The sequence below is a fragment of the Vicugna pacos genome, chromosome 18 (genome assembly GCF_048564905.1).
Source record: "Vicugna pacos chromosome 18, VicPac4, whole genome shotgun sequence".
NCBI classification, from domain to species: Eukaryota; Metazoa; Chordata; class Mammalia; order Artiodactyla; family Camelidae; genus Vicugna; species Vicugna pacos.
The window spans coordinates 20,585,368-20,604,708 of record NC_133004.1 but is presented as its reverse complement, the minus strand read 5'-3'; the positions used below and the strand labels follow the sequence as shown (position 1 = coordinate 20,604,708).

Genomic DNA, 19,341 nt, shown 5'->3' with positions numbered 1-19,341 from the left:
CTGGAGAAGTTACTGTGAGGTCCCTGGGGTGGGGAGGACACGTGCAGCCCCAGGAGGGGTCGTGTTCCCTAGGTTGCAGTCACCCTGACAAGGGAGGAGTCCACGGGCCAAGCATGGAGCCCCCCAGCATGGAGGCTTGTGTCCCAGTGTGGGCGGCTGATGCTGGGGTGGGGTCGGGCGGCTCCCCCGAGAGAGGCCTCCTCTGTGCGGGGACGGAGCCCGTTCATGCAGAGGCTCTGGTCTTTCTCCCCACTGTAGCCAACATGGCAGCAGCCATTGGCGGCTTCCTCTACTTCTTCACCTACATCCCGTACTTTTTCGTGGCTCCTCGGTACAACTGGATGACCCTGAGCCAGAAGCTCTTCTCCTGCCTCCTGTCTAACGTTGCCATGGCGATGGGAGCCCAGCTCATAGGAAAGTTCGAAGCGAAAGGTGAGCACATTCCTTCTCACAGGCTACCCTTGCTGACTCAGCTGCCTGGGGAGGGCCCAAGCCCAGGAGCCTCCAGCCCTGAAACTCTAGCACCAGTGACAATCAGACACATCAGCGTGGCTAAATGAGCAATGCAGTATGTTCGGAAGGCAGGCCCTTGGGGATAGGAAGGCCCACAGCCAGGGCAGAGGTGGGTGGGCAGTGACGGGAGCCACAGCAGGGGAGGGGGGCAGTCAAAGACACAGCAGTTCAGAGGACAGAGAGTTAAAGTGTCCAGTGCGACATCGGCCACCACCTTGTTGGTGCAGTCCTGGCTCTGAGCTCCCCTCAAGGCCCTGCCTGGAACCAGCCGTTACTACAGAAAAACACAGGACGTGGGCGTCTACATCTGCCGATGGTGGGATTCAGCTTGATTATGTCTGTGTCTTTGCCTGCCCCTTGGGGCACTGGGAGTTAGGACTCTAGATGTCTCAAAGTCTGCAGGTTTACACCAGCTCCTAGCTCTTGGTAAAGTGCTAGAATTAACATCTCCCCTCTTCCTGTTCCTCCCATACCTCCTGCAGTAATTGGTGATGAGGGCAAGGAGGCCTGAGAGAGGAACAAGTGACAGACCAGAACATTGTTTTCTTGATTTTTGTGAAATTTACTAATTTTTAAAATGTCATGGGGGTGAAGTGAAACACTTCTGGGGCTGACGTTGGCCTGGGGGCTCCCATTTTGCAAACCCTGCAGTAGATGCTCAGATCTCAGTTGAAGGAGTCAAGCCTGCTCCTCTGAAGGGTTGCCCCTTGACCCCTCACCTGCTGCCAGATCTCCAGAGGGGGAGAGCTCATCTCTTAGGGGAAGGCCCTTTTCATTTCCAGATCACTATACCCCTCATGGAAGGGCAGTACAGAAGCGAGTGGATTCAGGCATGGCCCTGCCTCCTTCTCACCTGCCTTGGTTCTAGAGGAGGCGGGGAGGGATGAGTTTCTGGGTGGCTGGTCCTGTACTGGCCTCTGTCTCCCTGGAGCTTCGGCCTCTTGTTCCAGCTATATGAGCAGGAGGGGAAATGCAGTCTCCCCTCTAAGTGACTGCCCTGAGTGCTTTTAAGGCGGTCTCAGCCCTGCCCATCCAGATGTTCTCTTGCGGATTGAATGCTCTCATTTCTTACAGCCATGCAATTCCTAGTTGTTGCAAGTTTCTAGCTCTGGGTCTAAGGGAGGAGGTAGGTGAGTGGCCACAGGAACCTTCAGAATCAGAAAAAATTATGATTAGGGACTTTATCCTTAATCAGAATTTTTTGATTCAGTTGGCAATGTCTTCTGACACTGGGGCTTCAAATATATATGTTTCTTGGTGCTCAGTAGTGTGCGATAAAATGTAAGCTTCCTAAATGCACAGTCCCTTCCAGGGTTTAAGTGGTTTTTAAAAAGTCATTTACAAACAGGAATCTGACTGTATGGTGCCTCTTGGTTTTCAAAGTTCTCTACTGAGTTTTCTTAAAATAGACAAGTTTCTAGTTATTTGAAAGTGGGCAGTGATCAAGGCTGGAGAGCAGCCATTTCCATCAGGGGCCCTCGAGCCAACATAAGGTGGTCCAGCCACACAGAATCGCCAAGCATTGTTTGGACTGTGATGTTGCAAATCAGAGAGAAGACAAAACACCCTGAGCACAACTAAATAGAGCTTTATGTATGGCTGGAATATTTCTGAATTTTGAAAGGACTTAGGTTAAATGCAACCTATTCCAGTGTTGGCCTCACACAAATCACGTACGTGTACGAGTGTATATGTACACATGTACATGTGTCTGTGTGTGTACATGTGTACTGTGTAGATGGGTATGTGTGTTCACGTGTATATGTGTTGTAAATCAAACATGAGCCCCTCTCCTCAGTTTTCCATAACATTAATTTGGTGACTCGCTCTTATCTGAGAGACCTAAAGAAAGTCCTCAGATCTGCGTAAAAGCAGGAAGCCCTCTTACTGACTTTGCACTGACGCTCGCAGCTTTGCCATTGGCAGCCAAGGGTCTGTTTCAGGCCAGTTTCCTGGCATGTCTTCCAGGCACAGGCATCCAGTGGCAAGACCTCCTGAGTCCTGTCAACGTGGACGACGACTTCTCCTTTGGCCAAGTGCTGGGCATGCTGCTGCTGGACTCTGTCCTCTATGGCCTGGTCACCTGGTACGTGGAGGCCGTCCTCCCTGGGCAGTTCGGCGTGGCCCAGCCCTGGTACTTCTTCATCATGGTGAGTTCTGACGCCCCTGCTCTTCACGCAGCCACCTCTTTGGGGGTGGAGGTGATCCCAACACCCACCCTGGGCCCCCCTAGTCCCTGACAAGAGACACCTCCCCTGTATGCTGTCTGGAGCAGTATGTCGTGGAGGTCCCAAGGTGATTCCTGCACCACAAGGTCCAAGAGAAGGAGCTCACGCTGGCCCACCATCCACAGGGCCAGCACACAGCCCATCCCAGCCTCCTTTCTCAAAAAATGTCCTGTTGGGTTTTCTGCCTACAAAGTAACAGACCTTCTTGTAAAAGTGATCACATGGTAGTGGGGAGGGTATAGCTCAGTGGGTAGAGCACATGCTTAGCATGCACAAGGTCCTGGATGCAATCCCCAGTGCCTCCATTAAATAAAAAAAAAAAACCTAATGACCACTCCCCAAAATAAATAAATAAAGATAATAGTTTTAAAAGTTTATTTTAAAAAAATTTTAAGTGATCACATTCAAAATAACAATAATAAAAGTGAACACATTGCTGGAGTATACAGCACAATCCCACCACCCAGAGGGGAGCGCTGTTGCTGCTTTGGGGTGTTAAGTCTTCAGATGTTTTTATGTCTTATAGCACGCATGTATGTGTAGATAACATATATACATTTGTCTTTAGGAAAAGGGGGTCTTACTGTAAAAATGCTTGAAACATGCATTGGTTTTTTTTAACTGAACAGTACATTTTAGATTTGTTAAGTATGCATACCTATGGGTCTATTTATAAGTATGGTTTTAGACTTTTATCTATGCATGTTCATAAATTTTGTTTTATTTATTTATAAATATATTTATATTTAAACATACACATTTTTATTAGCCAGCTTCATGTTCAGTGACCGCACAGTATTCGGTGGATGTGTCACCATGTAGTTAACTCATTCCCTGTCAATGGTTAGCTCACTGCCATGTCGCTGTTCATTCTTCGATTCAACAAATATTCATCAAACACCCACTTACCGTATTTCATCAAATCTAAGATGGCACTGATTCTTACAAGCACCGTTACCTTATCACTAAGAAAGAAAAATACTGATAAACTATGGCATTCCGTGATTTATCACACATTCTGATTTCAGAGCCTCTTTAAACGTGAGACATGTTTTAAAGCCAATGGAACGTGATATGTCAGAACTATTCCCGGCCGTGAAAGTGCACGGGGAATATAGCTGTGGGTTAGACACTCTCCACCCCTCAGGGCTCCCCTCCAGGGAGAGTTTTTTCAGGGCCCCGGTCTCACATCTCCTGTGACCCCCCACACCACCAGGTCATCTGTGTGCGTCTAGAAGCTCACGGGCCACCCTCAAGGGTGGTGCCTGTCCTGTGATGACCAGACCCCGCAAGGGGAGGCTTCCTCCCAGCAGAGGGAGGCCGGCCCTTGGGCTTCTCTCGCTTATCCCATGAGCTCCTGTGCAGCTAAGTAAGGTTGCAGCCGGGGTGTGGAAAGAGTCTCCATGTTTTGCCCCAGCAGCACTCTGGCCTGGAACATGTACTGACCTGTCTTTGTGCTCAGTTTCATCGTTTACTTTCCCTCCGTATCATGCTGAGGTGCAGTGCACAGTACACCTGTGAGTTACCATTATGCCCTCTGGCAGAAGAGGAAACTGAGGCTTGGAGCTCCCCCAGGGCAGATGCGGGAGGAGCTGCCCTGGGTCTTGTCCCAAGCTTGGGACTCTGAGCACTGGGTGGGGAAGACCAAGGGCTGGCCACTCTCTGTTGGAGCATGTCGGCTAGTTGTTGGCTCTGTCACAAACAAAATGAACCAACATAAATCGACCGCTTGAGACCCTTCTGATTTCCATTCTAGCCCTCGTATTGGTGCGGGCACCCGAGGACAGTCTTAGGGAAGGAGGAGGAAGACGATGACCCTGAGAAGGCGCTCAGGACAGAGTACTTTGAGGCTGAGCCAGAGGACTTGGTAGCTGGGATCAAGATCAAGCATGTGTCCAAGGTGCCACGCCCTGTGGGGACGGGCCAGGGCCACGGGGACCGCAGGGTCACAGGCTGGTGAGGCCTGCCACCCTGCCCTGTCCAGGGCTCCTTCTGATCTGGTAACCCTCCTCCAGGCCTCATTTCTCCTTGATTCCCATAGCTACCCTCTGACCAGCTTCCCCGGACACCCGCCACCCCTCAGGCTCTGTCCCTGGGGCCCAGTGTGGAGGCTCAGGGTCGAGTCAGCAACATGAGCTGCCCAACTTAACCTCTCACCAGCTTTGCAGTGAACACTATCTCTGCTCGCTGTACCCTATACCTGGGCTTCACAGGCCTTCTGATCTTGCTGGGACATGGGACACAGGGACGCTGCAGACCTTCAGGGTAGGGTTGGCCATAGAGGAGCAGGAAGCAGCATGGCCTCCGATCATTACAACACCTGAAACCTCCACCTCTCTGTGCGCTGACCGACGGTGCTGGGTGGGGACTCCTTCCAAGAACCACAGCGGGTATTCCAGAGGGGAGTAGGAGGGGCCCTTAGAAGTGAGGGTCCTGAGGGCCCTGAAGTCCAGGGCCACTGTCTGCCTTTCCTGCAGGTGTTCAGAGTGGGGAACAAGGGCAAGGCAGCTGTCAGAGACCTGAACCTGAACCTGTACGAGGGGCAGATCACCGTCCTGCTGGGCCACAATGGCGCAGGGAAGACCACCACCCTCTCCATGCTCACCGGTGAGGGGCCACGGCCTGGGCGCCCCACCAGACCCTCCCTTCAGTGCCACCTTGGGGCCCGTGGCCTTGTGCCCTCAGGTGGCTGTTGTCCTTCCCCTGCTACAACGGATACAGAAGCTGACAGCTGGTGGTGCCATGGCCCCAGGGTCCGGGGGGCAGGACGGAGCCTCTCAGGACACACAGAAGCGGCTCCACCTTACTGGTTTTGTCCCACATCCACTCCTAGAAAGCTGTCCTGGATGAGTCAGCCCAGCTCTGACGGTCATCCTACCTTCCTGAGCACAGGCTCAAGTAGGGACTGGGCTCTGAGAGTGGTGTCCTCGTCCGTGCACACACTCGCGCATGCGTCTCTCATCCCTAACAAGGCGCAAGTCCCCACAGCGGGCAACCCCCACCCTCTTCTGTCTCCGATGGCCCATGTGGTAGGGACGGCTGGGCAATTGGTGGGGAAAACGAAGCGACACCGTGTGAACTCCTTGTGCGGACTGGTGGAGGAAGTTCATACTGAACTGAATCCCCGAGGTCTTCTGCTTGGCCCTAGGTCTCTTTCCCCCGACCAGTGGACGGGCGTATATCAGTGGGTATGAAATCTCCCAGGACATGGCTCAGATCCGGAAGAGCTTGGGCCTGTGCCCACAGCATGACGTCTTGTTTGACAACCTGACGGTCACAGAGCACCTGTATTTCTACGCTCAGGTGAGCTGACAGGTGGCAGAATTTGTGGGTTGTCGTGGTTGCTCGTCGCCTACGTGCTTGGGCTCCTGAGACAGCCAGCCCGAGCCCTTAGCCTCCCAGCAAACCGGAGCCTGTGCCAAGGAGCCCTTCCTCGGATCTGAAGCAGGGGGGCGGTGGTGTCAGGTCGCGGGGTCCAGCACAGGAAGGGAAGGAGACAGCCCCAAGGCTGGTCCTGGCTGGATGGGCCAGCCTCCCATCAGAAGCCCCTGCCAGATCTCTGTCCCCTGCTGTTTCAGCTGAAAGGCTTGTCGCGCCAGAAGTGCCCTGAGGAAGTCAAACGCATGCTGCACATCCTCAGTCTGGAGGACAAGCGGGACTCCCGGAGCAGGTTCCTGAGCGGGGGGATGAGGCGCAAGCTCTCCATCGGCATCGCCCTCATAGCGGGCTCCAAGGTACGGGGACAGCGGGGCCTGCAGCACACAGTCTGGGCCTGGGACGTGGCTCTGCCATTGTCATAAGTCTGTTCCTCTGCCCTCCAGGTGCTGATGCTGGACGAGCCCACCTCAGGCATGGACGCCATCTCCAGGAGGGCCATCTGGGACCTTCTTCAGCAGCACAAGAGTGACCGCACCATCCTGCTGACCACCCACTTCATGGATGAGGCCGATCTGCTGGGGGACCGCATCGCCATCATGGCCAAGGGGGAGCTGCAGTGCTGCGGGTCATCGCTGTTCCTCAAACAGAAATACGGTGAGCGGCCAGCGGTGGGCAGGCGGGCGGGGTCCATTCCATGTGGGGTCAGTGTTGTTGGTCCTATGAGCTGGAGAAAGTGCCCACTGTTAACGTTCCTGAAAGGCCCTGAGATCAGACAGGGAGAGGCCTTCTCTAGATGTCCTGTTCTGCTGCCTCTGGACGGAAATCCAAGGCCCCAGGCAGAGGGACTTGTGAAAAAAAGGAAAAAATGGTGCAGGTAATCTTGATTTGGAACATTTAGGATGACATCGACCCTTTAGCAGTGGGATAGCAGTCTAGTGCTAGGGCCACCAAGAGCAGGGGTGCATTTGGAGAGGCTGAGTGTGCTCACCAGCATTGTAGCTCTGTCCAGGGCTGGTGGGCAGCGCATGGAATCAGCCCCCTCTTTGCGGTGTGAGCATGGCCTCCTTTCTTGAGGGCAGCTCATGGTCTGACATGGTCCTGGCATGCCAGGTCCCATCCACGTCCCAACAACAGAAGGAGCAGAGATGGAAGACAAGCCCCCTTCCCCTTGGACATCCCAGAAGTTGTACCCCTCACTTCTGCAGCTTTCCCTGTCCAGCACACAGCCTCACCAACAGAAGGTGACCCAATGTGGTCACCGTCAGGCTAGGGGGAGGCTATAGAGGGTGGCCTTTGTCCTGAGGTTCTGTTGCCAAGAAAGCTGGGAGACAGGGTCCTGGAGACAGTTTCTACTCTCGCCTCTGAGACCTGAGGTCTGAAGTTCTGCTCAGGTTTCACCTTCTTATCATGCTTAGCACCCCTCCAGCGTCTCTCCCCACCTAGAAGGCAGGGGGCGAGAGCCTCAAGACAGCACTGGGGTGCCCCAAAACGTGTCCAGTCTGGTTCATTTGCCCCCGCTCTCCAGCCCCTTTCCCCTGAGCCTGCCCCATGCGAGCCTGAGGGCCCCGGGTGGGCCAGCAGGAGAGTGGGAGACAGTCTCCTGCGGCTCCCTGTGTTCCAGGCGCCGGCTACCACATGACGCTGGTGAAGGAGCCTCACTGCAACCCCGAGGGCATCTCCCGGCTGGTCCACCACCACATCCCCAATGCCACCCTGGAGAGCAGTGCTGGAGCAGAGCTGTCATTCATTCTTCCCAAGGAGAGCACGCACAGGTATGTGTGTGTCCCTGAGAGCACGCACAGGTACACATCCCAGAGAGAAATACACAGGCACAGGTCTGAGAAGGGAGCTCCATGTGTAGTCACTCGCCTTGAATTTTTGTGGCTTGGCCAATGGGCATCTCTCAGCTCCTGGGCTGCTGCCTCTCAGTGCGTAGTGATCTGCTTGCTGGGTCCGGGGTGCCAGGCCTCCCTGTGAGTAAGGGCCAGGAGATACGTACCTTGTACCACAAAGGAGAGTCAGTCATCACAGGGGTGCTCAGTGCTCCATGCCGTCCATACTCGGCACCTGGCTCACTCCTATCACCACAGTCTGCTCAGAATTGATGTGGAGCTGTGAATTTGTGTATCTTCTCAGTCTCAGAATCTGAGTGATGGACACATGCTCATAAACAGAGCAGACACCTAGGGTTGGGAGGTGAAAACCAAACCCTTGATTCACAATCAGAAACTTCGGAATGGAAAACTCAGCAGTACGATAGTCTCGCTACAAGCCCAAGCAAGTAGCGTGCTTTAATCACTGCAGTGTTTGGTGACTTAGATATACTATAATTTGTTTAACACTCACTCTATTATCATGCACCCATGTTTTTCAAAAAAATATGTTAATGAACATCCTTCTGGAAAACTCTTTGTTGAGATCTCCAATGTCCTCTTCAAGATAGATTCCGAATAGTGGGGCAAATATTTCCAATTCCCTTCTGGTAAGGTGATGTGTTTGACTTCCCCAGCAGCAGGGTAGGAGAGTGCCCATCTTACTTCACGTCTGCCAGCTTTGAGTAAAATTTCTTTTGAATATTTATGTATCTAATGGGTGAGAATGGCACATACTTGCTTAATTGGCATTTTGGATTTCTTCTGTTCCTGCTGGCGGGAGGTTGGTCGTCTCCAGTGCTTATCGGGCTTAAGCCCTGCTTCTCTGGGTGTTGCGTGTTCAGTCTCTTGCTCGTCTACCAAAGTGTTTTATGTATTAACATCAACCATTTGTGTTGCCACTTTTTCCAATTTGTTGTTGCCTTTTATTTTGAGGGGATTTTTTTTCCCTGTAGGTATTTTACATTTAATGTGTCAGATCTTTTTCCTTGTGATTTCTTCTTAGAAAATACTTCCCTCCCCAGCAAGTAAACGAATATTCACCCATTTCTTTGGGTTTCTTTTGTGATTTCACAGAAATGTACCCTATCAAAGAATGCCTTATAGGCCAAAGTACTCAAAAAATGTCATGGGGTCGGCGGAAGAATGGGAAGGGAACAAACCTGACTTTATTTTTTGAAATGGAGTCTCAAGGAACTAACCTTCCCTTGCCCCTCCCCCATACTGCACGGAGGCACTAGTTTAGAAACAAATTATCTAGAAAGTCACTGAGAAGGAACTCATCACTTAGTTCATCACTTGGGGTCTTTTTCTCAGGTTTGAAAGTCTTTTTGCTAAACTGGAGAAGAAGCAGAAGGAGCTGGGCATCGCCAGCTTCGGGGCCTCCGTCACCACCATGGAGGAAGTCTTCCTCCGGTCAGTAAACGTCTGTCTGCCTTAGTCTGGGGCTCAGCCACATGGATGCTTTTCCTAAAATGTGACGATAAAGCGTCCCCTTGATTATCATCTGGAACACCCAGACATGGACACACAGCCCAGGGTGGGAGAGGGCAGTGGACTGGCTGTCAGAGCCCAAGTTCGTATCACAACCCTGTTATTACAAACTCCCCCATGTTGGGTCTGTGTGCGCCTCCCCTGGGGTCCCTCCTGGGAGTGCCTTGGCAGTGTCAGGCCTGCCAGGCTCCTCTCAGGTGTAGGTGATGATCCCGGAGCACATCTGCATCCATAACGAAGATGTGAGATTCAGCCCTCACCCCTCAGACCTGCGGGGTGAGCTCCAAACGATTAATGTGTGTATCAGACAGTTCTTGAATGCTTTATTTGGCACATAAAGTGCTGAGAACAAGAAATACAGAAATAAGTGTGAGGTAGATGTTTTTCTTTGAGGATCGCACAGCCTAGAGGAGGCAACAGAGTAAGTGGATACAAACACAAGGCTGCCCCAATCTGGTGGCTCTAGGCTTCGGTGTGGCCCCAGCACAGCCGGAGGCCCCAACACTGGGCTCTGCCACGGAACATGCCAGCCTCACCACTGCCCCCCTCCATGCCCGTTCTGGGGTCACCCCTCCTGGAACACACTCATCTGCCTCCTGGTCTCACTGTGGCAATGAATGCCCCAACCCACAGCTTCCCACACTTTCTGTGCTGCCCCGAGCCTCCTTGTCTCCCTCTGGAAACCCTGGTTATAAATGCTGACTTCAGTCAGTCTCTCCGTGAGATTAGAGGTCTTCATGGGCAACCCTGTCTGGTTGTCTTTCTGTCCTGGACTTTGCTTGACTGCCATAGCTGGTGTCCCGGATATACTTACTGATGAATGAATGAACAAATGAAGGAACCAGCTGATGAAGCAGATGGCCTTCTACCCTAGTGCCTCTGCCAATTGCTCTCTTTCTGCCTCCGCTGCCCCCCTCCCTCCCCAAGGCCCAGAGTTGTGACCAGGCCTCTGTGTCTCGGCCAGGGTTGGTAAGCTGGTAGACACCAGCATGGACATCCAGGCCATCCAGCTCCCTGCCCTGCAGTACCAGCACGAGCGGCGGGCGAGTGACTGGGCTGTGGATAGCCACCTCTGCGGGACAATGGACCCGACAGACGGCGTCGGCGCCCTGATTGAGGAGTGCACCGCCGTCAAGCTCAACACGGGGGTGAGGGCCAGGCGGCAGCGCGGGAGATGGGAGACCCTGAGCCCCGGCATTAGAATCCACAAGGGCAGATGTGGGCGTGGGGGGGGGGGGGTCAGTGCACCGGGAAGAGGGCAGATTACAGCTCCTGCTCCCAGGCATTGGCAGGGAGAAAGAAAACCCAGAACATTTTAATTAAGCAGTTGTCATTTCTCATTGTTCTAAGTTGGCCACTAATGAATAAGAGTGAACATTTGCTTATTACAGTGCTAACGGTGCTCCATGTACCTTGTGCCCGGCACCCAGTGAGACAGAAGGCAGTGCTGGTCCCTCTTTACAGACAGGAAGCTGAGGCCTGGGCCCAGGTCCAGTGGGCAGCACGTGGCAGAGCTGGGCTCTGGTCCCCACTGGCCTGACCCCAGAGCCCGGCTCCCCCTGCACGTAGAGGACAGTGAAGGGCTGAGGTTGGAGAGCACAGGCAGGGGGAGAGGTTTGTCCATCCACTCTGATATAAGCACGGCCTGAGTCCTCTGTCCAGGTGTAGGGGGAAGGCAGAGGCCTCGGCTCCACTCTGGGACAGCAGAGGGTCCCCTAACGTCCTTTGACAATGGAACAGTGCCTGCCCTGCCTCTGTAGCTGTTGTGAGACCCCCAAGGCCTATGTTGGGACCTAAGAGGTACAGTGAGCGGGTCCTCCATGTCATTGATCAAGCCCTGGGAGAAGCCCTGGGACCCAAAGGCATAAATATCACCCCCCAGGCTCATATGGGGACCATGCCTGCTGCTGGCAGCTCTTGAATGGCGGCTGTGTCACCCTCGTCCCCTCTGCCACAGCTCGCCCTCCACTGCCAGCAGTTCTGGGCCATGTTACTGAAGAAAGCCACATATAGCTGGCGGGAGTGGAAGATGGTGGCGGCCCAGGTCCTGGTCCCTCTGACGTGCATCACCCTGGCCCTCCTGGCCATCAACTACTCCTCCGAGATCTTCGACGACCCCATCCTGAAGCTGACCCTCGGCGAGTACGGCAGAACCGTCGTGCCCTACTCGGTTCCCGGGACCTCTCGGCTGGATCAGCAGCTGTCAGAGCATTTGAAGGACATGCTGCAGGCTGAGGGCCAGGAGCCTCGAGAGGTGCTGGGTAAGGGGCATCCCTGGGGGGCTTGGGTCCCGAGTTGTGCTGTCCAAGCCTGGCTTCTCCACTGTGGCACTGTGGACATTTGGGGCAATTAGTTCTTTGCTGTAGGATGTTTAGCAGCATCCCTGGTATTGCCTCCAGCCCCTGCTACTGTGTTGTGAAAAGCAACAGAGCCTCCAGACATTGCCAGTTGTTCCGTGGGGGAGAAGATCTTTGCCCTGAGTCAGGAAGGAAAAGGCAGCATCTCTAGGGCTGCACTTTGTCCAGACAGTCTTTTACAGGGGTCATATTTTTCAGGACTGTTCATAAATGAAATGTGAAACCTTGACCATCTTTATGTTACCCTTTTTCTGTTTGCGATGGTGGTCATGATATACCTTAATACGACGTGGTGTTTTCTTCCAACATCCTGAAACCAAAACTATGTCAAGTCCCTGGTGGTGGCAGCTGTGGATGCTGCCCTGGGTTTAAAGCAAGCATCGAGCTCTAGCTAAATGGAATGTGTTTGAAGGTTTTCTTGTTTTACTGCTCACCACTGCACCCACCCACCCCACTTCCTGGCCAGCAGCTTTGAGGTTCAGCACATTGATGGTCACGGAATCTTGGCAGGAATCAGGTTCTTCTTTAGGAAAAGGCTGAACATATCAGCATCAAGGACCAGCCCAGAACCACCCCAGAACGGGCCGGCTCTGCCATGGGCACTGCCGCCAGGCGGGAGCTCCCGCAGCCAGAGTGCCATTCAGCCTGCCAGCAATAAGGGCCCTGAGAAGTCCTGCTGAGACAGTGGTGGGTGCCTGTTTGTCACCTGTTTCCTGGCTGTCACCCAGCCTGGCCCAAAGATTTCATCATGGTGCACAGTGGCTCCAGGGTTTTAAGATGCTGCCATAGGCGCCCCAGCCTGAGTCTGTCTGGAAGGCCAGATTGCCTGCTCCCTCATGGAGTGTGGGCCCTTTCGGTCCTGAGCTCCTTACTGTGTGACTTAATTACACTGTATTTAAGGCGTCTGACCCTTTTCCTTATGTACTGATGGCTACAGTAAGCCTCACCGGAAGTCTTTGTGCCTACGTGTGTTTGGACTCATTGTCGTGTCCCTGTCCCCTCACTGACCCTTGGTCCTGCAGTGTGGGTGTCATCACTGTCCCCAGTTGACAGCGGAGAGGCATTGTCAGAGCAGGGAGCTCGTACAGGACTCTGGCTTTGGGCGGTGTGCACAGGCAGGCTGGTAGAACTTAACATGCCCATGGTCACTTGGCGAATGGAGAGCAGACCCCTAGCTCCCTCGTCAGAACCCCCGTTCTCCCCAAGCCACAGCTGAGTGAGAAGTACAGGGAATCTGATGGGTCCATGCAGGGTCAGGGTTCTGTCACTGCCCATGGGTTACAGGAGAATGTCAGACATCTGCCCAGAACCGGAGAATTTAAGACCCAAGGTGGGAATTTGCTGGAGTTCATCCAGGTGACAAAAGAGCAGATCCTTCTCCCTAGGCCTCCTCCCTCGGGCCACTCTTTTTAAACACTATTGTTTTATCCTGATTATAAAAAGGTATTTATTCATTCTGTAAAGATTTGAAAAATGAAAAAGTAGAGGGGCAGTCCTGTGTAGCTCGGAGGTAGCTCCTCACCCACTCACGTGGCCCTGAGGGCTGGTCCAAGCCCACCTGGGTCTGCCCCTCCCTGCACCTGAGTGGCCCCTTGGGGACTTTGCCCACCAGGCCACCCAGCAGTTTCAACAGCTCTGCCTTCTAAAACCTCACCTCCTGAGCCAGCCTCCTCCCTGCCACATGGACCCTGATCCAGATCCAGCCCCTGTATCTCTGAGTGTCCTTTTAGAGTGTGTGTGTGTGTGTGTGTGTCTTTAGTGGGTGTTTGTGGGGCAGCAGCTCCTTTGTCTAAGGGGGGCCCCGCCCAAGGCCTATGGCCTGAAGCCTCAGGTCCTGCTGCTCCCACCGAGTGGCTCCCTGGCCGGTAGACAGTGTGCCAGTGGAAGGAGGTGTGTCCTTTCTGTGGTTTCTGCAGCCCTCCTGAGCTCCCCAGAGCAGGGCCTTGGAAAGTGTGCAGGCCTCAGGCTGGTCATCCATGCTGCTAACTCTACCGTTGTCCTCCCAGGTGACCTGGAGGAGTTCCTGATTTTCAGGGCCTCGGTGGAAGGGGGCGGCTTTAACGAGCGGTGCCTGGTGGCAGCATCCTTCAGAGACGTGGGCGAGCGCACGGTCGTCACCACCCTGTTCAACAACCAGGCATACCACTCCCCGGCCACTGCACTGGCCATTGTGGACAACCTTCTGTTCAAGCTGCTGTGCGGCCCTCGGGCCTCCATCACCGTCTCCAACTACCCCCAGCCCCGGAGCACCCTGCAGGCTGCCAAGGACCAATTCAATGAGTATGTGCACTGTCCTGCCTGTCAGGACCCCATTCCCATCAGGTCAGGACCCAGCCTGGCCCGGTCAAGACCCTGCTCCCATCAGGTCAGGGCCCCTCATCAGGACTGACCTCCTCAGACACTGCCAGTGGCACCCAAGGGCTGCACAGGTAGATACAGCATTGTTTCTGCCCTCAGGAGGCTCCTGGTTCTGGCCAGGGGACCCCTGCCCCACATCTTCCTCAGCCTTCCACACTCACCCTTTCCCTGGACAGCAGATAAGCTGGTGAGATCCCATCCCATGTACATCAAGGCCCCACAGGAGATTCCTGAGGATTAGGACTTGGAGGGCGGCCGTGCCCTCTCCCCAAATCTGCACCCAGCTCTTGCTGGTGACTGTCCCTGGGGGGGGGGGGGTCCCAGTATCTGCTCCTGTCCACCCTGCAGCACCTGACTGTGTGAATGTCATTGCCCCTCGGTGGCCTCAAGTCAGGAAGCCCATTAGTCCTTAGGCTTTGTCACACCATCATGTGTGTAGGACTCTCCCGCATCCTGGCCTCCAAAGCTCTGGGGACCATCCAGAGGAAGCCAGAAAATCCATTAATTTCAGAACAATCACTCCACCTCAGGGCAGGTAATTAACAAAGGCAGTCTCATCTCCACCTCCCATGGTAGTCTGTGTCGTGTGCTGCTGTCCTCTTCCTGTCTGCTACCTCCGGTCCCCACCCCTAAAGCAGAGACGCAGTGGTGATCCTCTGCTCTTGCTGGGCCAGGGATCAGGCTGAGGACTCAGGCTAAGTACGGTGACAGTGGACAAGGAACAGGACTTTTTGCTTTGTTATGACAGCTTTGGGAGATAGAATTCACCTGCCACACAGTTCACCTGTTTATGGTTCACAGCTGAATGTTTTCTAGTGTGTTCGCAGTTGTGGCGCCATCACCACAATATTTTATTGAATGTTTTCATTATCCCCAAAGAAAACCTGTGACCACTGGCAGTCGTCCCCCAGGCCTCTCTCCTCTCTCTCTAAGCAGCCACAGTCTGGTTTCTGTCTCCATGGATTTGTCTGGACATTCCATGTAGATTGAATCAGATGATATGTGGCCTTTTGTGATGGCCTTCTTTCACTCTTAGAATTCGTCCACATTACGTCAGTACTTCCCCTTTTTTTAGCCAAATAGCATCCATTTGTCCTAGCACCATTTGTTGAAATGGTCAGGGGTGCATGGTGGGTTTAAGCAGCAGAATAATGTGTCAGAGCTGGTTTCTGGAAGGCGTTGCCAGCAGTTGAGTGCAGTGCACACTCGAGAGGGGCACAGGGGACAGATGGAAGTATGGCCCTGCCATAGCTGGGGACAGGAAGTCCAGAGGAGGAGCTGCTCTCAAGGGGACTGAATCTTCCTGGCACGGCACACCCGAGGCTCTGGTGTTTTCCTTTAACCCCTTTAGTGGCTGGGCCACTGCATCGCATGCTTTGGCCAGTGATGGCCGAGGACTTGATCCCCCAGCTGCCTGGACGTGTGTGACCTGTCCCTGACCTGCCCTGCCCACCTCCACCCTCCACAGGGGCCGGAAGGGATTCGACATTGCCCTCAACTTGCTCTTCGCCATGGCCTTCCTGGCCAGCACATTTTCCATCCTGGCGGTCAGCGAAAGGACCATCCAGGCCAAGCACGTGCAGCTTGTGAGCGGAGTCCATGTGGCTACTTTCTGGCTCTCGGCTCTGCTGTGGGACCTCATGTCCTTCCTTGTGCCCAGTCTTCTGCTGCTGGTGAGGGCTGTGTTGGTGCTAGGACCCTTCCCCTGCACATATATTCGAGAGGCATGCCTGGGGGCCCCTGTGTGGACCAAAACCAGCTTGGGGTCCACGATGACAGCTCAGCCCCTATCCTGGGAGGACGGTTTGGAACACCCTAGCAGCCCCCATCATCTGTCTTCATGCCGCCAACCTCTGCCCCACTTTGATAGGTGGGGCCCTGGAGTGGGTGCCCTGGTGACAGCTCCCTACTTCCTCAGGGAGGGTCCCAGGGCTGAGAGCCGTGGTGGGGGAGAGGGGGAAGGGGGCACAGGCAGCCTGTGGGGTTGATGCACCCCCTGTGGGCCCACCGGCCCGCCCCATCTGTGCTGCTACAGGTGGTGTTCAAAGCCTTTGACGTGCACGCCTTCACACGGGACGGCCACGAGGCCGACACCCTGCTGCTGCTCACACTCTACGGTTGGGCCATCATCCCCCTCATGTACCTGATGAGCTTCTTTTTCTCGGGGGCGGCTACTGCCTATACGAGGCTGACCATATTCAACATCTTGTCGGGCATCGCCACCTTTCTTGTGGTCACCATCATGCGCATCCCAGGTGAGTGCCTGGAGCCTTCCCCCACAACCCTATTCCCACACCTGCATCGCAGCTCTGCCCCAACTGGGGCAGCACCAATGGGGGCACCAGGCCAGGCCATGCTCCAGCCCCCCTGTCCAAGGTGGCCCTGCTCAGCCAGCGTCCATGCACCCCATCCAGCAGCAGAGCAGGTGGAGCCACCTCCTGGAGGTGCTGTCCCAGGAAGGCCTAGAGCCTGATCAGTGGGGGAGGCAGCCAGGGCTGTGTAGGGAGCACTGGGAACTTGCCTTCCCTGTTTTATCTATCCTTGGGGGCAGGTGTGGTGTGTCCTCTAGGTCTAACTGGTCTGGGCATCCTCCCCACAGCGGTAAAGTTAGAAGAACTTTCCAGAACTCTGGACCACGTGTTCCTGGTGCTGCCCAACCACTGTTTGGGGATGGCGGTCAGCAGCTTCTACGAGAACTACGAGACAAGGAGGTACTGCACCTCCTCCGAGGTGGCGGCCCACTACTGCAAGAAATACAGTGAGTGTCGGGCCCTCCCTCGGAGCAGCCCCGTTCTCTCGTCACAGGCACAGGGGCACTTTGCACAGCGAAACCGCCCAAAACGCGGGGGATGCTTGGGGCTCCCGAGTGGCGGGGACACCGTGGGGCCCATCCTCGGAAGACAAGTGGACCCTGCACCTGCACGGCCTCCATCCAGGGGCCCGGGTGCAGGTGCCCAGTGGCCCAGAGAGAGGAGCTGGGACCCCAGTGGGGAGTAGGGTGCTCACAGTCACAGGGGCAGCACCCTCTCCCCCACTTGCACAGACATCCAGTACCAGGAGAACTTCTACGCGTGGAGCACCCCGGGGGTCGGCAGGTTCGTGACTTCTATGGCCGCCTCTGGCTTTGCCTACCTCATCCTGCTCTTCCTCATTGAGACCGACCTGCTGTGGAGGCTAAAGACCTGCCTGTGTGCCTTCCGGAGGAGGCAGGCCCTGGTGAGTGGCTCCTGGGCCTCCCTCTGGGCTCAGGCAGCTCGGCACTGGCCCCCTCCCACTTAGATCACGCTTCCTGGGGCCCCCCGCACAGGGAGGGCCTCAGCACCGGGCCATGGCCGGGGTGCACATCCACCAGCAGCGCTATCACCAGGGACTCAGCTCCGAGACCCTGAAGCTTCGCAGTGGAGGGAGGCTGGGGCCTTGGGGACCTCGGTCTCAGCGGAGGCATATGGGCCAGGGTGCCCTTATGTTTGTCACATACATCCCCTCCCTAAACAATCGAAACCTGCTGAGACAGCATCGGATGTACAGATTAACACAGGATTAACTGGGTCTAAAATGTTAAGAAGTTTTTAGTTTGGTGGTTTTCTCTGTGAGTCTTGTATCGTCCTCCTTCCTCAGGCAATTTGTATCTCCTTGATGCTGATTTCAGCCCTTATGGCCACCCAGCTGTCCTTGTGGGAGGTCTTAGTGGAGCTGAGCTGGGGTGTGGGTCTCAGAGACTTAGCCCTTTCTCCCATGGAAAAGGACCCCTCGGGCTGGAGCTCACCCCTGCTGTCTTTTTCCAAAACAATTAGACAGAAGTGTACACCCAGACAGCAGCGCTTCCTGAAGACCAGGACGTGGCAGACGAGAGGAACCGAATCCTGGCCCCGAGCCTGGACTCCCTGCTTGACACGCCTCTGATTATCAAGGAGCTTTCCAAGGTCAGGAGGGCCCTTCACCCTGGGTCTGCCCCCAGTCCCTGGAAGCTGGTTCCTGGCTGCTGCCAGGCCTCCCCATCACTGTATTTTCTCCCGGGGACTTTGCAGGTATACGAGCAGCGGGTGCCCCTTCTCGCCGTGGACAAGATCTCCCTCGCAGTCCAGAAAGGGGAGTGCTTTGGCTTGCTGGGTTTCAATGGAGCTGGGAAAACCACAACTTTCAAAATGCTGACCGGGGAAGAGACCATCACTTCTGGGGATGCCTTTGTTGGGGGCTCCAGCATCAGCTCTGACATCGGGAAGGTGAGTGCAGCCAGGGAGGCAAGAAAGGGGGCTTGTCTCTGTCACCGTTCATGGACAGCAGGCAAGGCAGTGACCAGGGGCCAGAGCTAAGCCAGCGATGGGGAGGAGAGTAAGGAGAAGACTAGAGCTTCCTCAGCCAGAAGGGACCCAGCCTGGCTGGCGAGCTGAGGCTGGGTCCCTCCCAGAGAAGCTGCTTCTCTGGACCTGAGCAGAGTGGTGCCCCCAACTCTGCCCACAAAAAAGAACTCCATTCTGTGTGCAGAGATTTATAATGATGGTGTCCTGGGCTGCTGAGACCCGGCATCCTACTGAGAACGAGAAGCTAGATAAAGTGTTAATGATAAACTATGTCATTAAGAGCATCGAAGAGCCCAAGGCATGGTGAGGACCTCCAGCCAAAATCTGTGAGCCCTGAGAGGCTGCACCTCGGCACAGAAGGTGCACTGTGGGCCAGGCAACTCAGGCAGCATGGGGGACTTACTAAATGTAGGGGGCAGAAACAAAAGCCCAGGGCCCCCATGGAGGGGTGTGATAGTAAACCTTCCCCACGTGGGGCTGAGCCCCAAAGGCCACCTTTCTGGGTAGGGATGAAGCAGGCCATCCTCTCGCTCCCCCTGCCCCTGGGGATTGTGTGGAGGTTTTCCTATGTGCTGAGCAGGGGCTCCCAGGCAGCTATACCCTCAGACTGCAGCACACACCCTCTCTGGAGGAAGGCTTCTATCCCAGGCATCAAAGAACCCCCTGCGTAGTGTGGAGTAGTGAACAAGTGAAAACAAAGGAGACAAAGCACCGTGGCTGGAGCCCACAGACACAAGGGCTCCAAGGGAGAAAGAGGCCCACCACATTGGATTTGCAATGACTGGACCCAGATTATAAAACAACTCAGGTTACTGTGTTTAAAGAAATACAGAAGATTGAA

At 54.8% G+C, this 19,341-nt stretch overlaps 1 protein-coding gene across 3 annotated transcripts in view; it reads left to right on the top strand.

Moving 5' to 3' along the window:
* The window catches only part of ABCA3 (ATP binding cassette subfamily A member 3), a 43,942-nt gene that overhangs the window by 20,877 nt on the left and 3,724 nt on the right, over positions 1 to 19,341 (top strand). For all 3 annotated transcript variants that reach the window (XM_072942468.1, XM_072942469.1, XM_072942467.1), the window contains 18 exons: positions 259 to 432; positions 2,482 to 2,663; positions 4,498 to 4,641; positions 5,219 to 5,348; positions 5,890 to 6,044; positions 6,320 to 6,475; positions 6,563 to 6,773; positions 7,741 to 7,891; positions 9,308 to 9,406; positions 10,449 to 10,632; positions 11,442 to 11,745; positions 13,848 to 14,121; positions 15,668 to 15,872; positions 16,235 to 16,454; positions 16,799 to 16,957; positions 17,243 to 17,415; positions 17,994 to 18,122; positions 18,228 to 18,422. In XM_072942468.1, the coding sequence (XP_072798569.1) occupies positions 259 to 432; positions 2,482 to 2,663; positions 4,498 to 4,641; positions 5,219 to 5,348; positions 5,890 to 6,044; positions 6,320 to 6,475; positions 6,563 to 6,773; positions 7,741 to 7,891; positions 9,308 to 9,406; positions 10,449 to 10,632; positions 11,442 to 11,745; positions 13,848 to 14,121; positions 15,668 to 15,872; positions 16,235 to 16,454; positions 16,799 to 16,957; positions 17,243 to 17,415; positions 17,994 to 18,122; positions 18,228 to 18,422 (3,245 nt within the window). The remainder of the gene's footprint in view (positions 1 to 258; positions 433 to 2,481; positions 2,664 to 4,497; positions 4,642 to 5,218; positions 5,349 to 5,889; positions 6,045 to 6,319; positions 6,476 to 6,562; positions 6,774 to 7,740; positions 7,892 to 9,307; positions 9,407 to 10,448; positions 10,633 to 11,441; positions 11,746 to 13,847; positions 14,122 to 15,667; positions 15,873 to 16,234; positions 16,455 to 16,798; positions 16,958 to 17,242; positions 17,416 to 17,993; positions 18,123 to 18,227; positions 18,423 to 19,341) is intronic.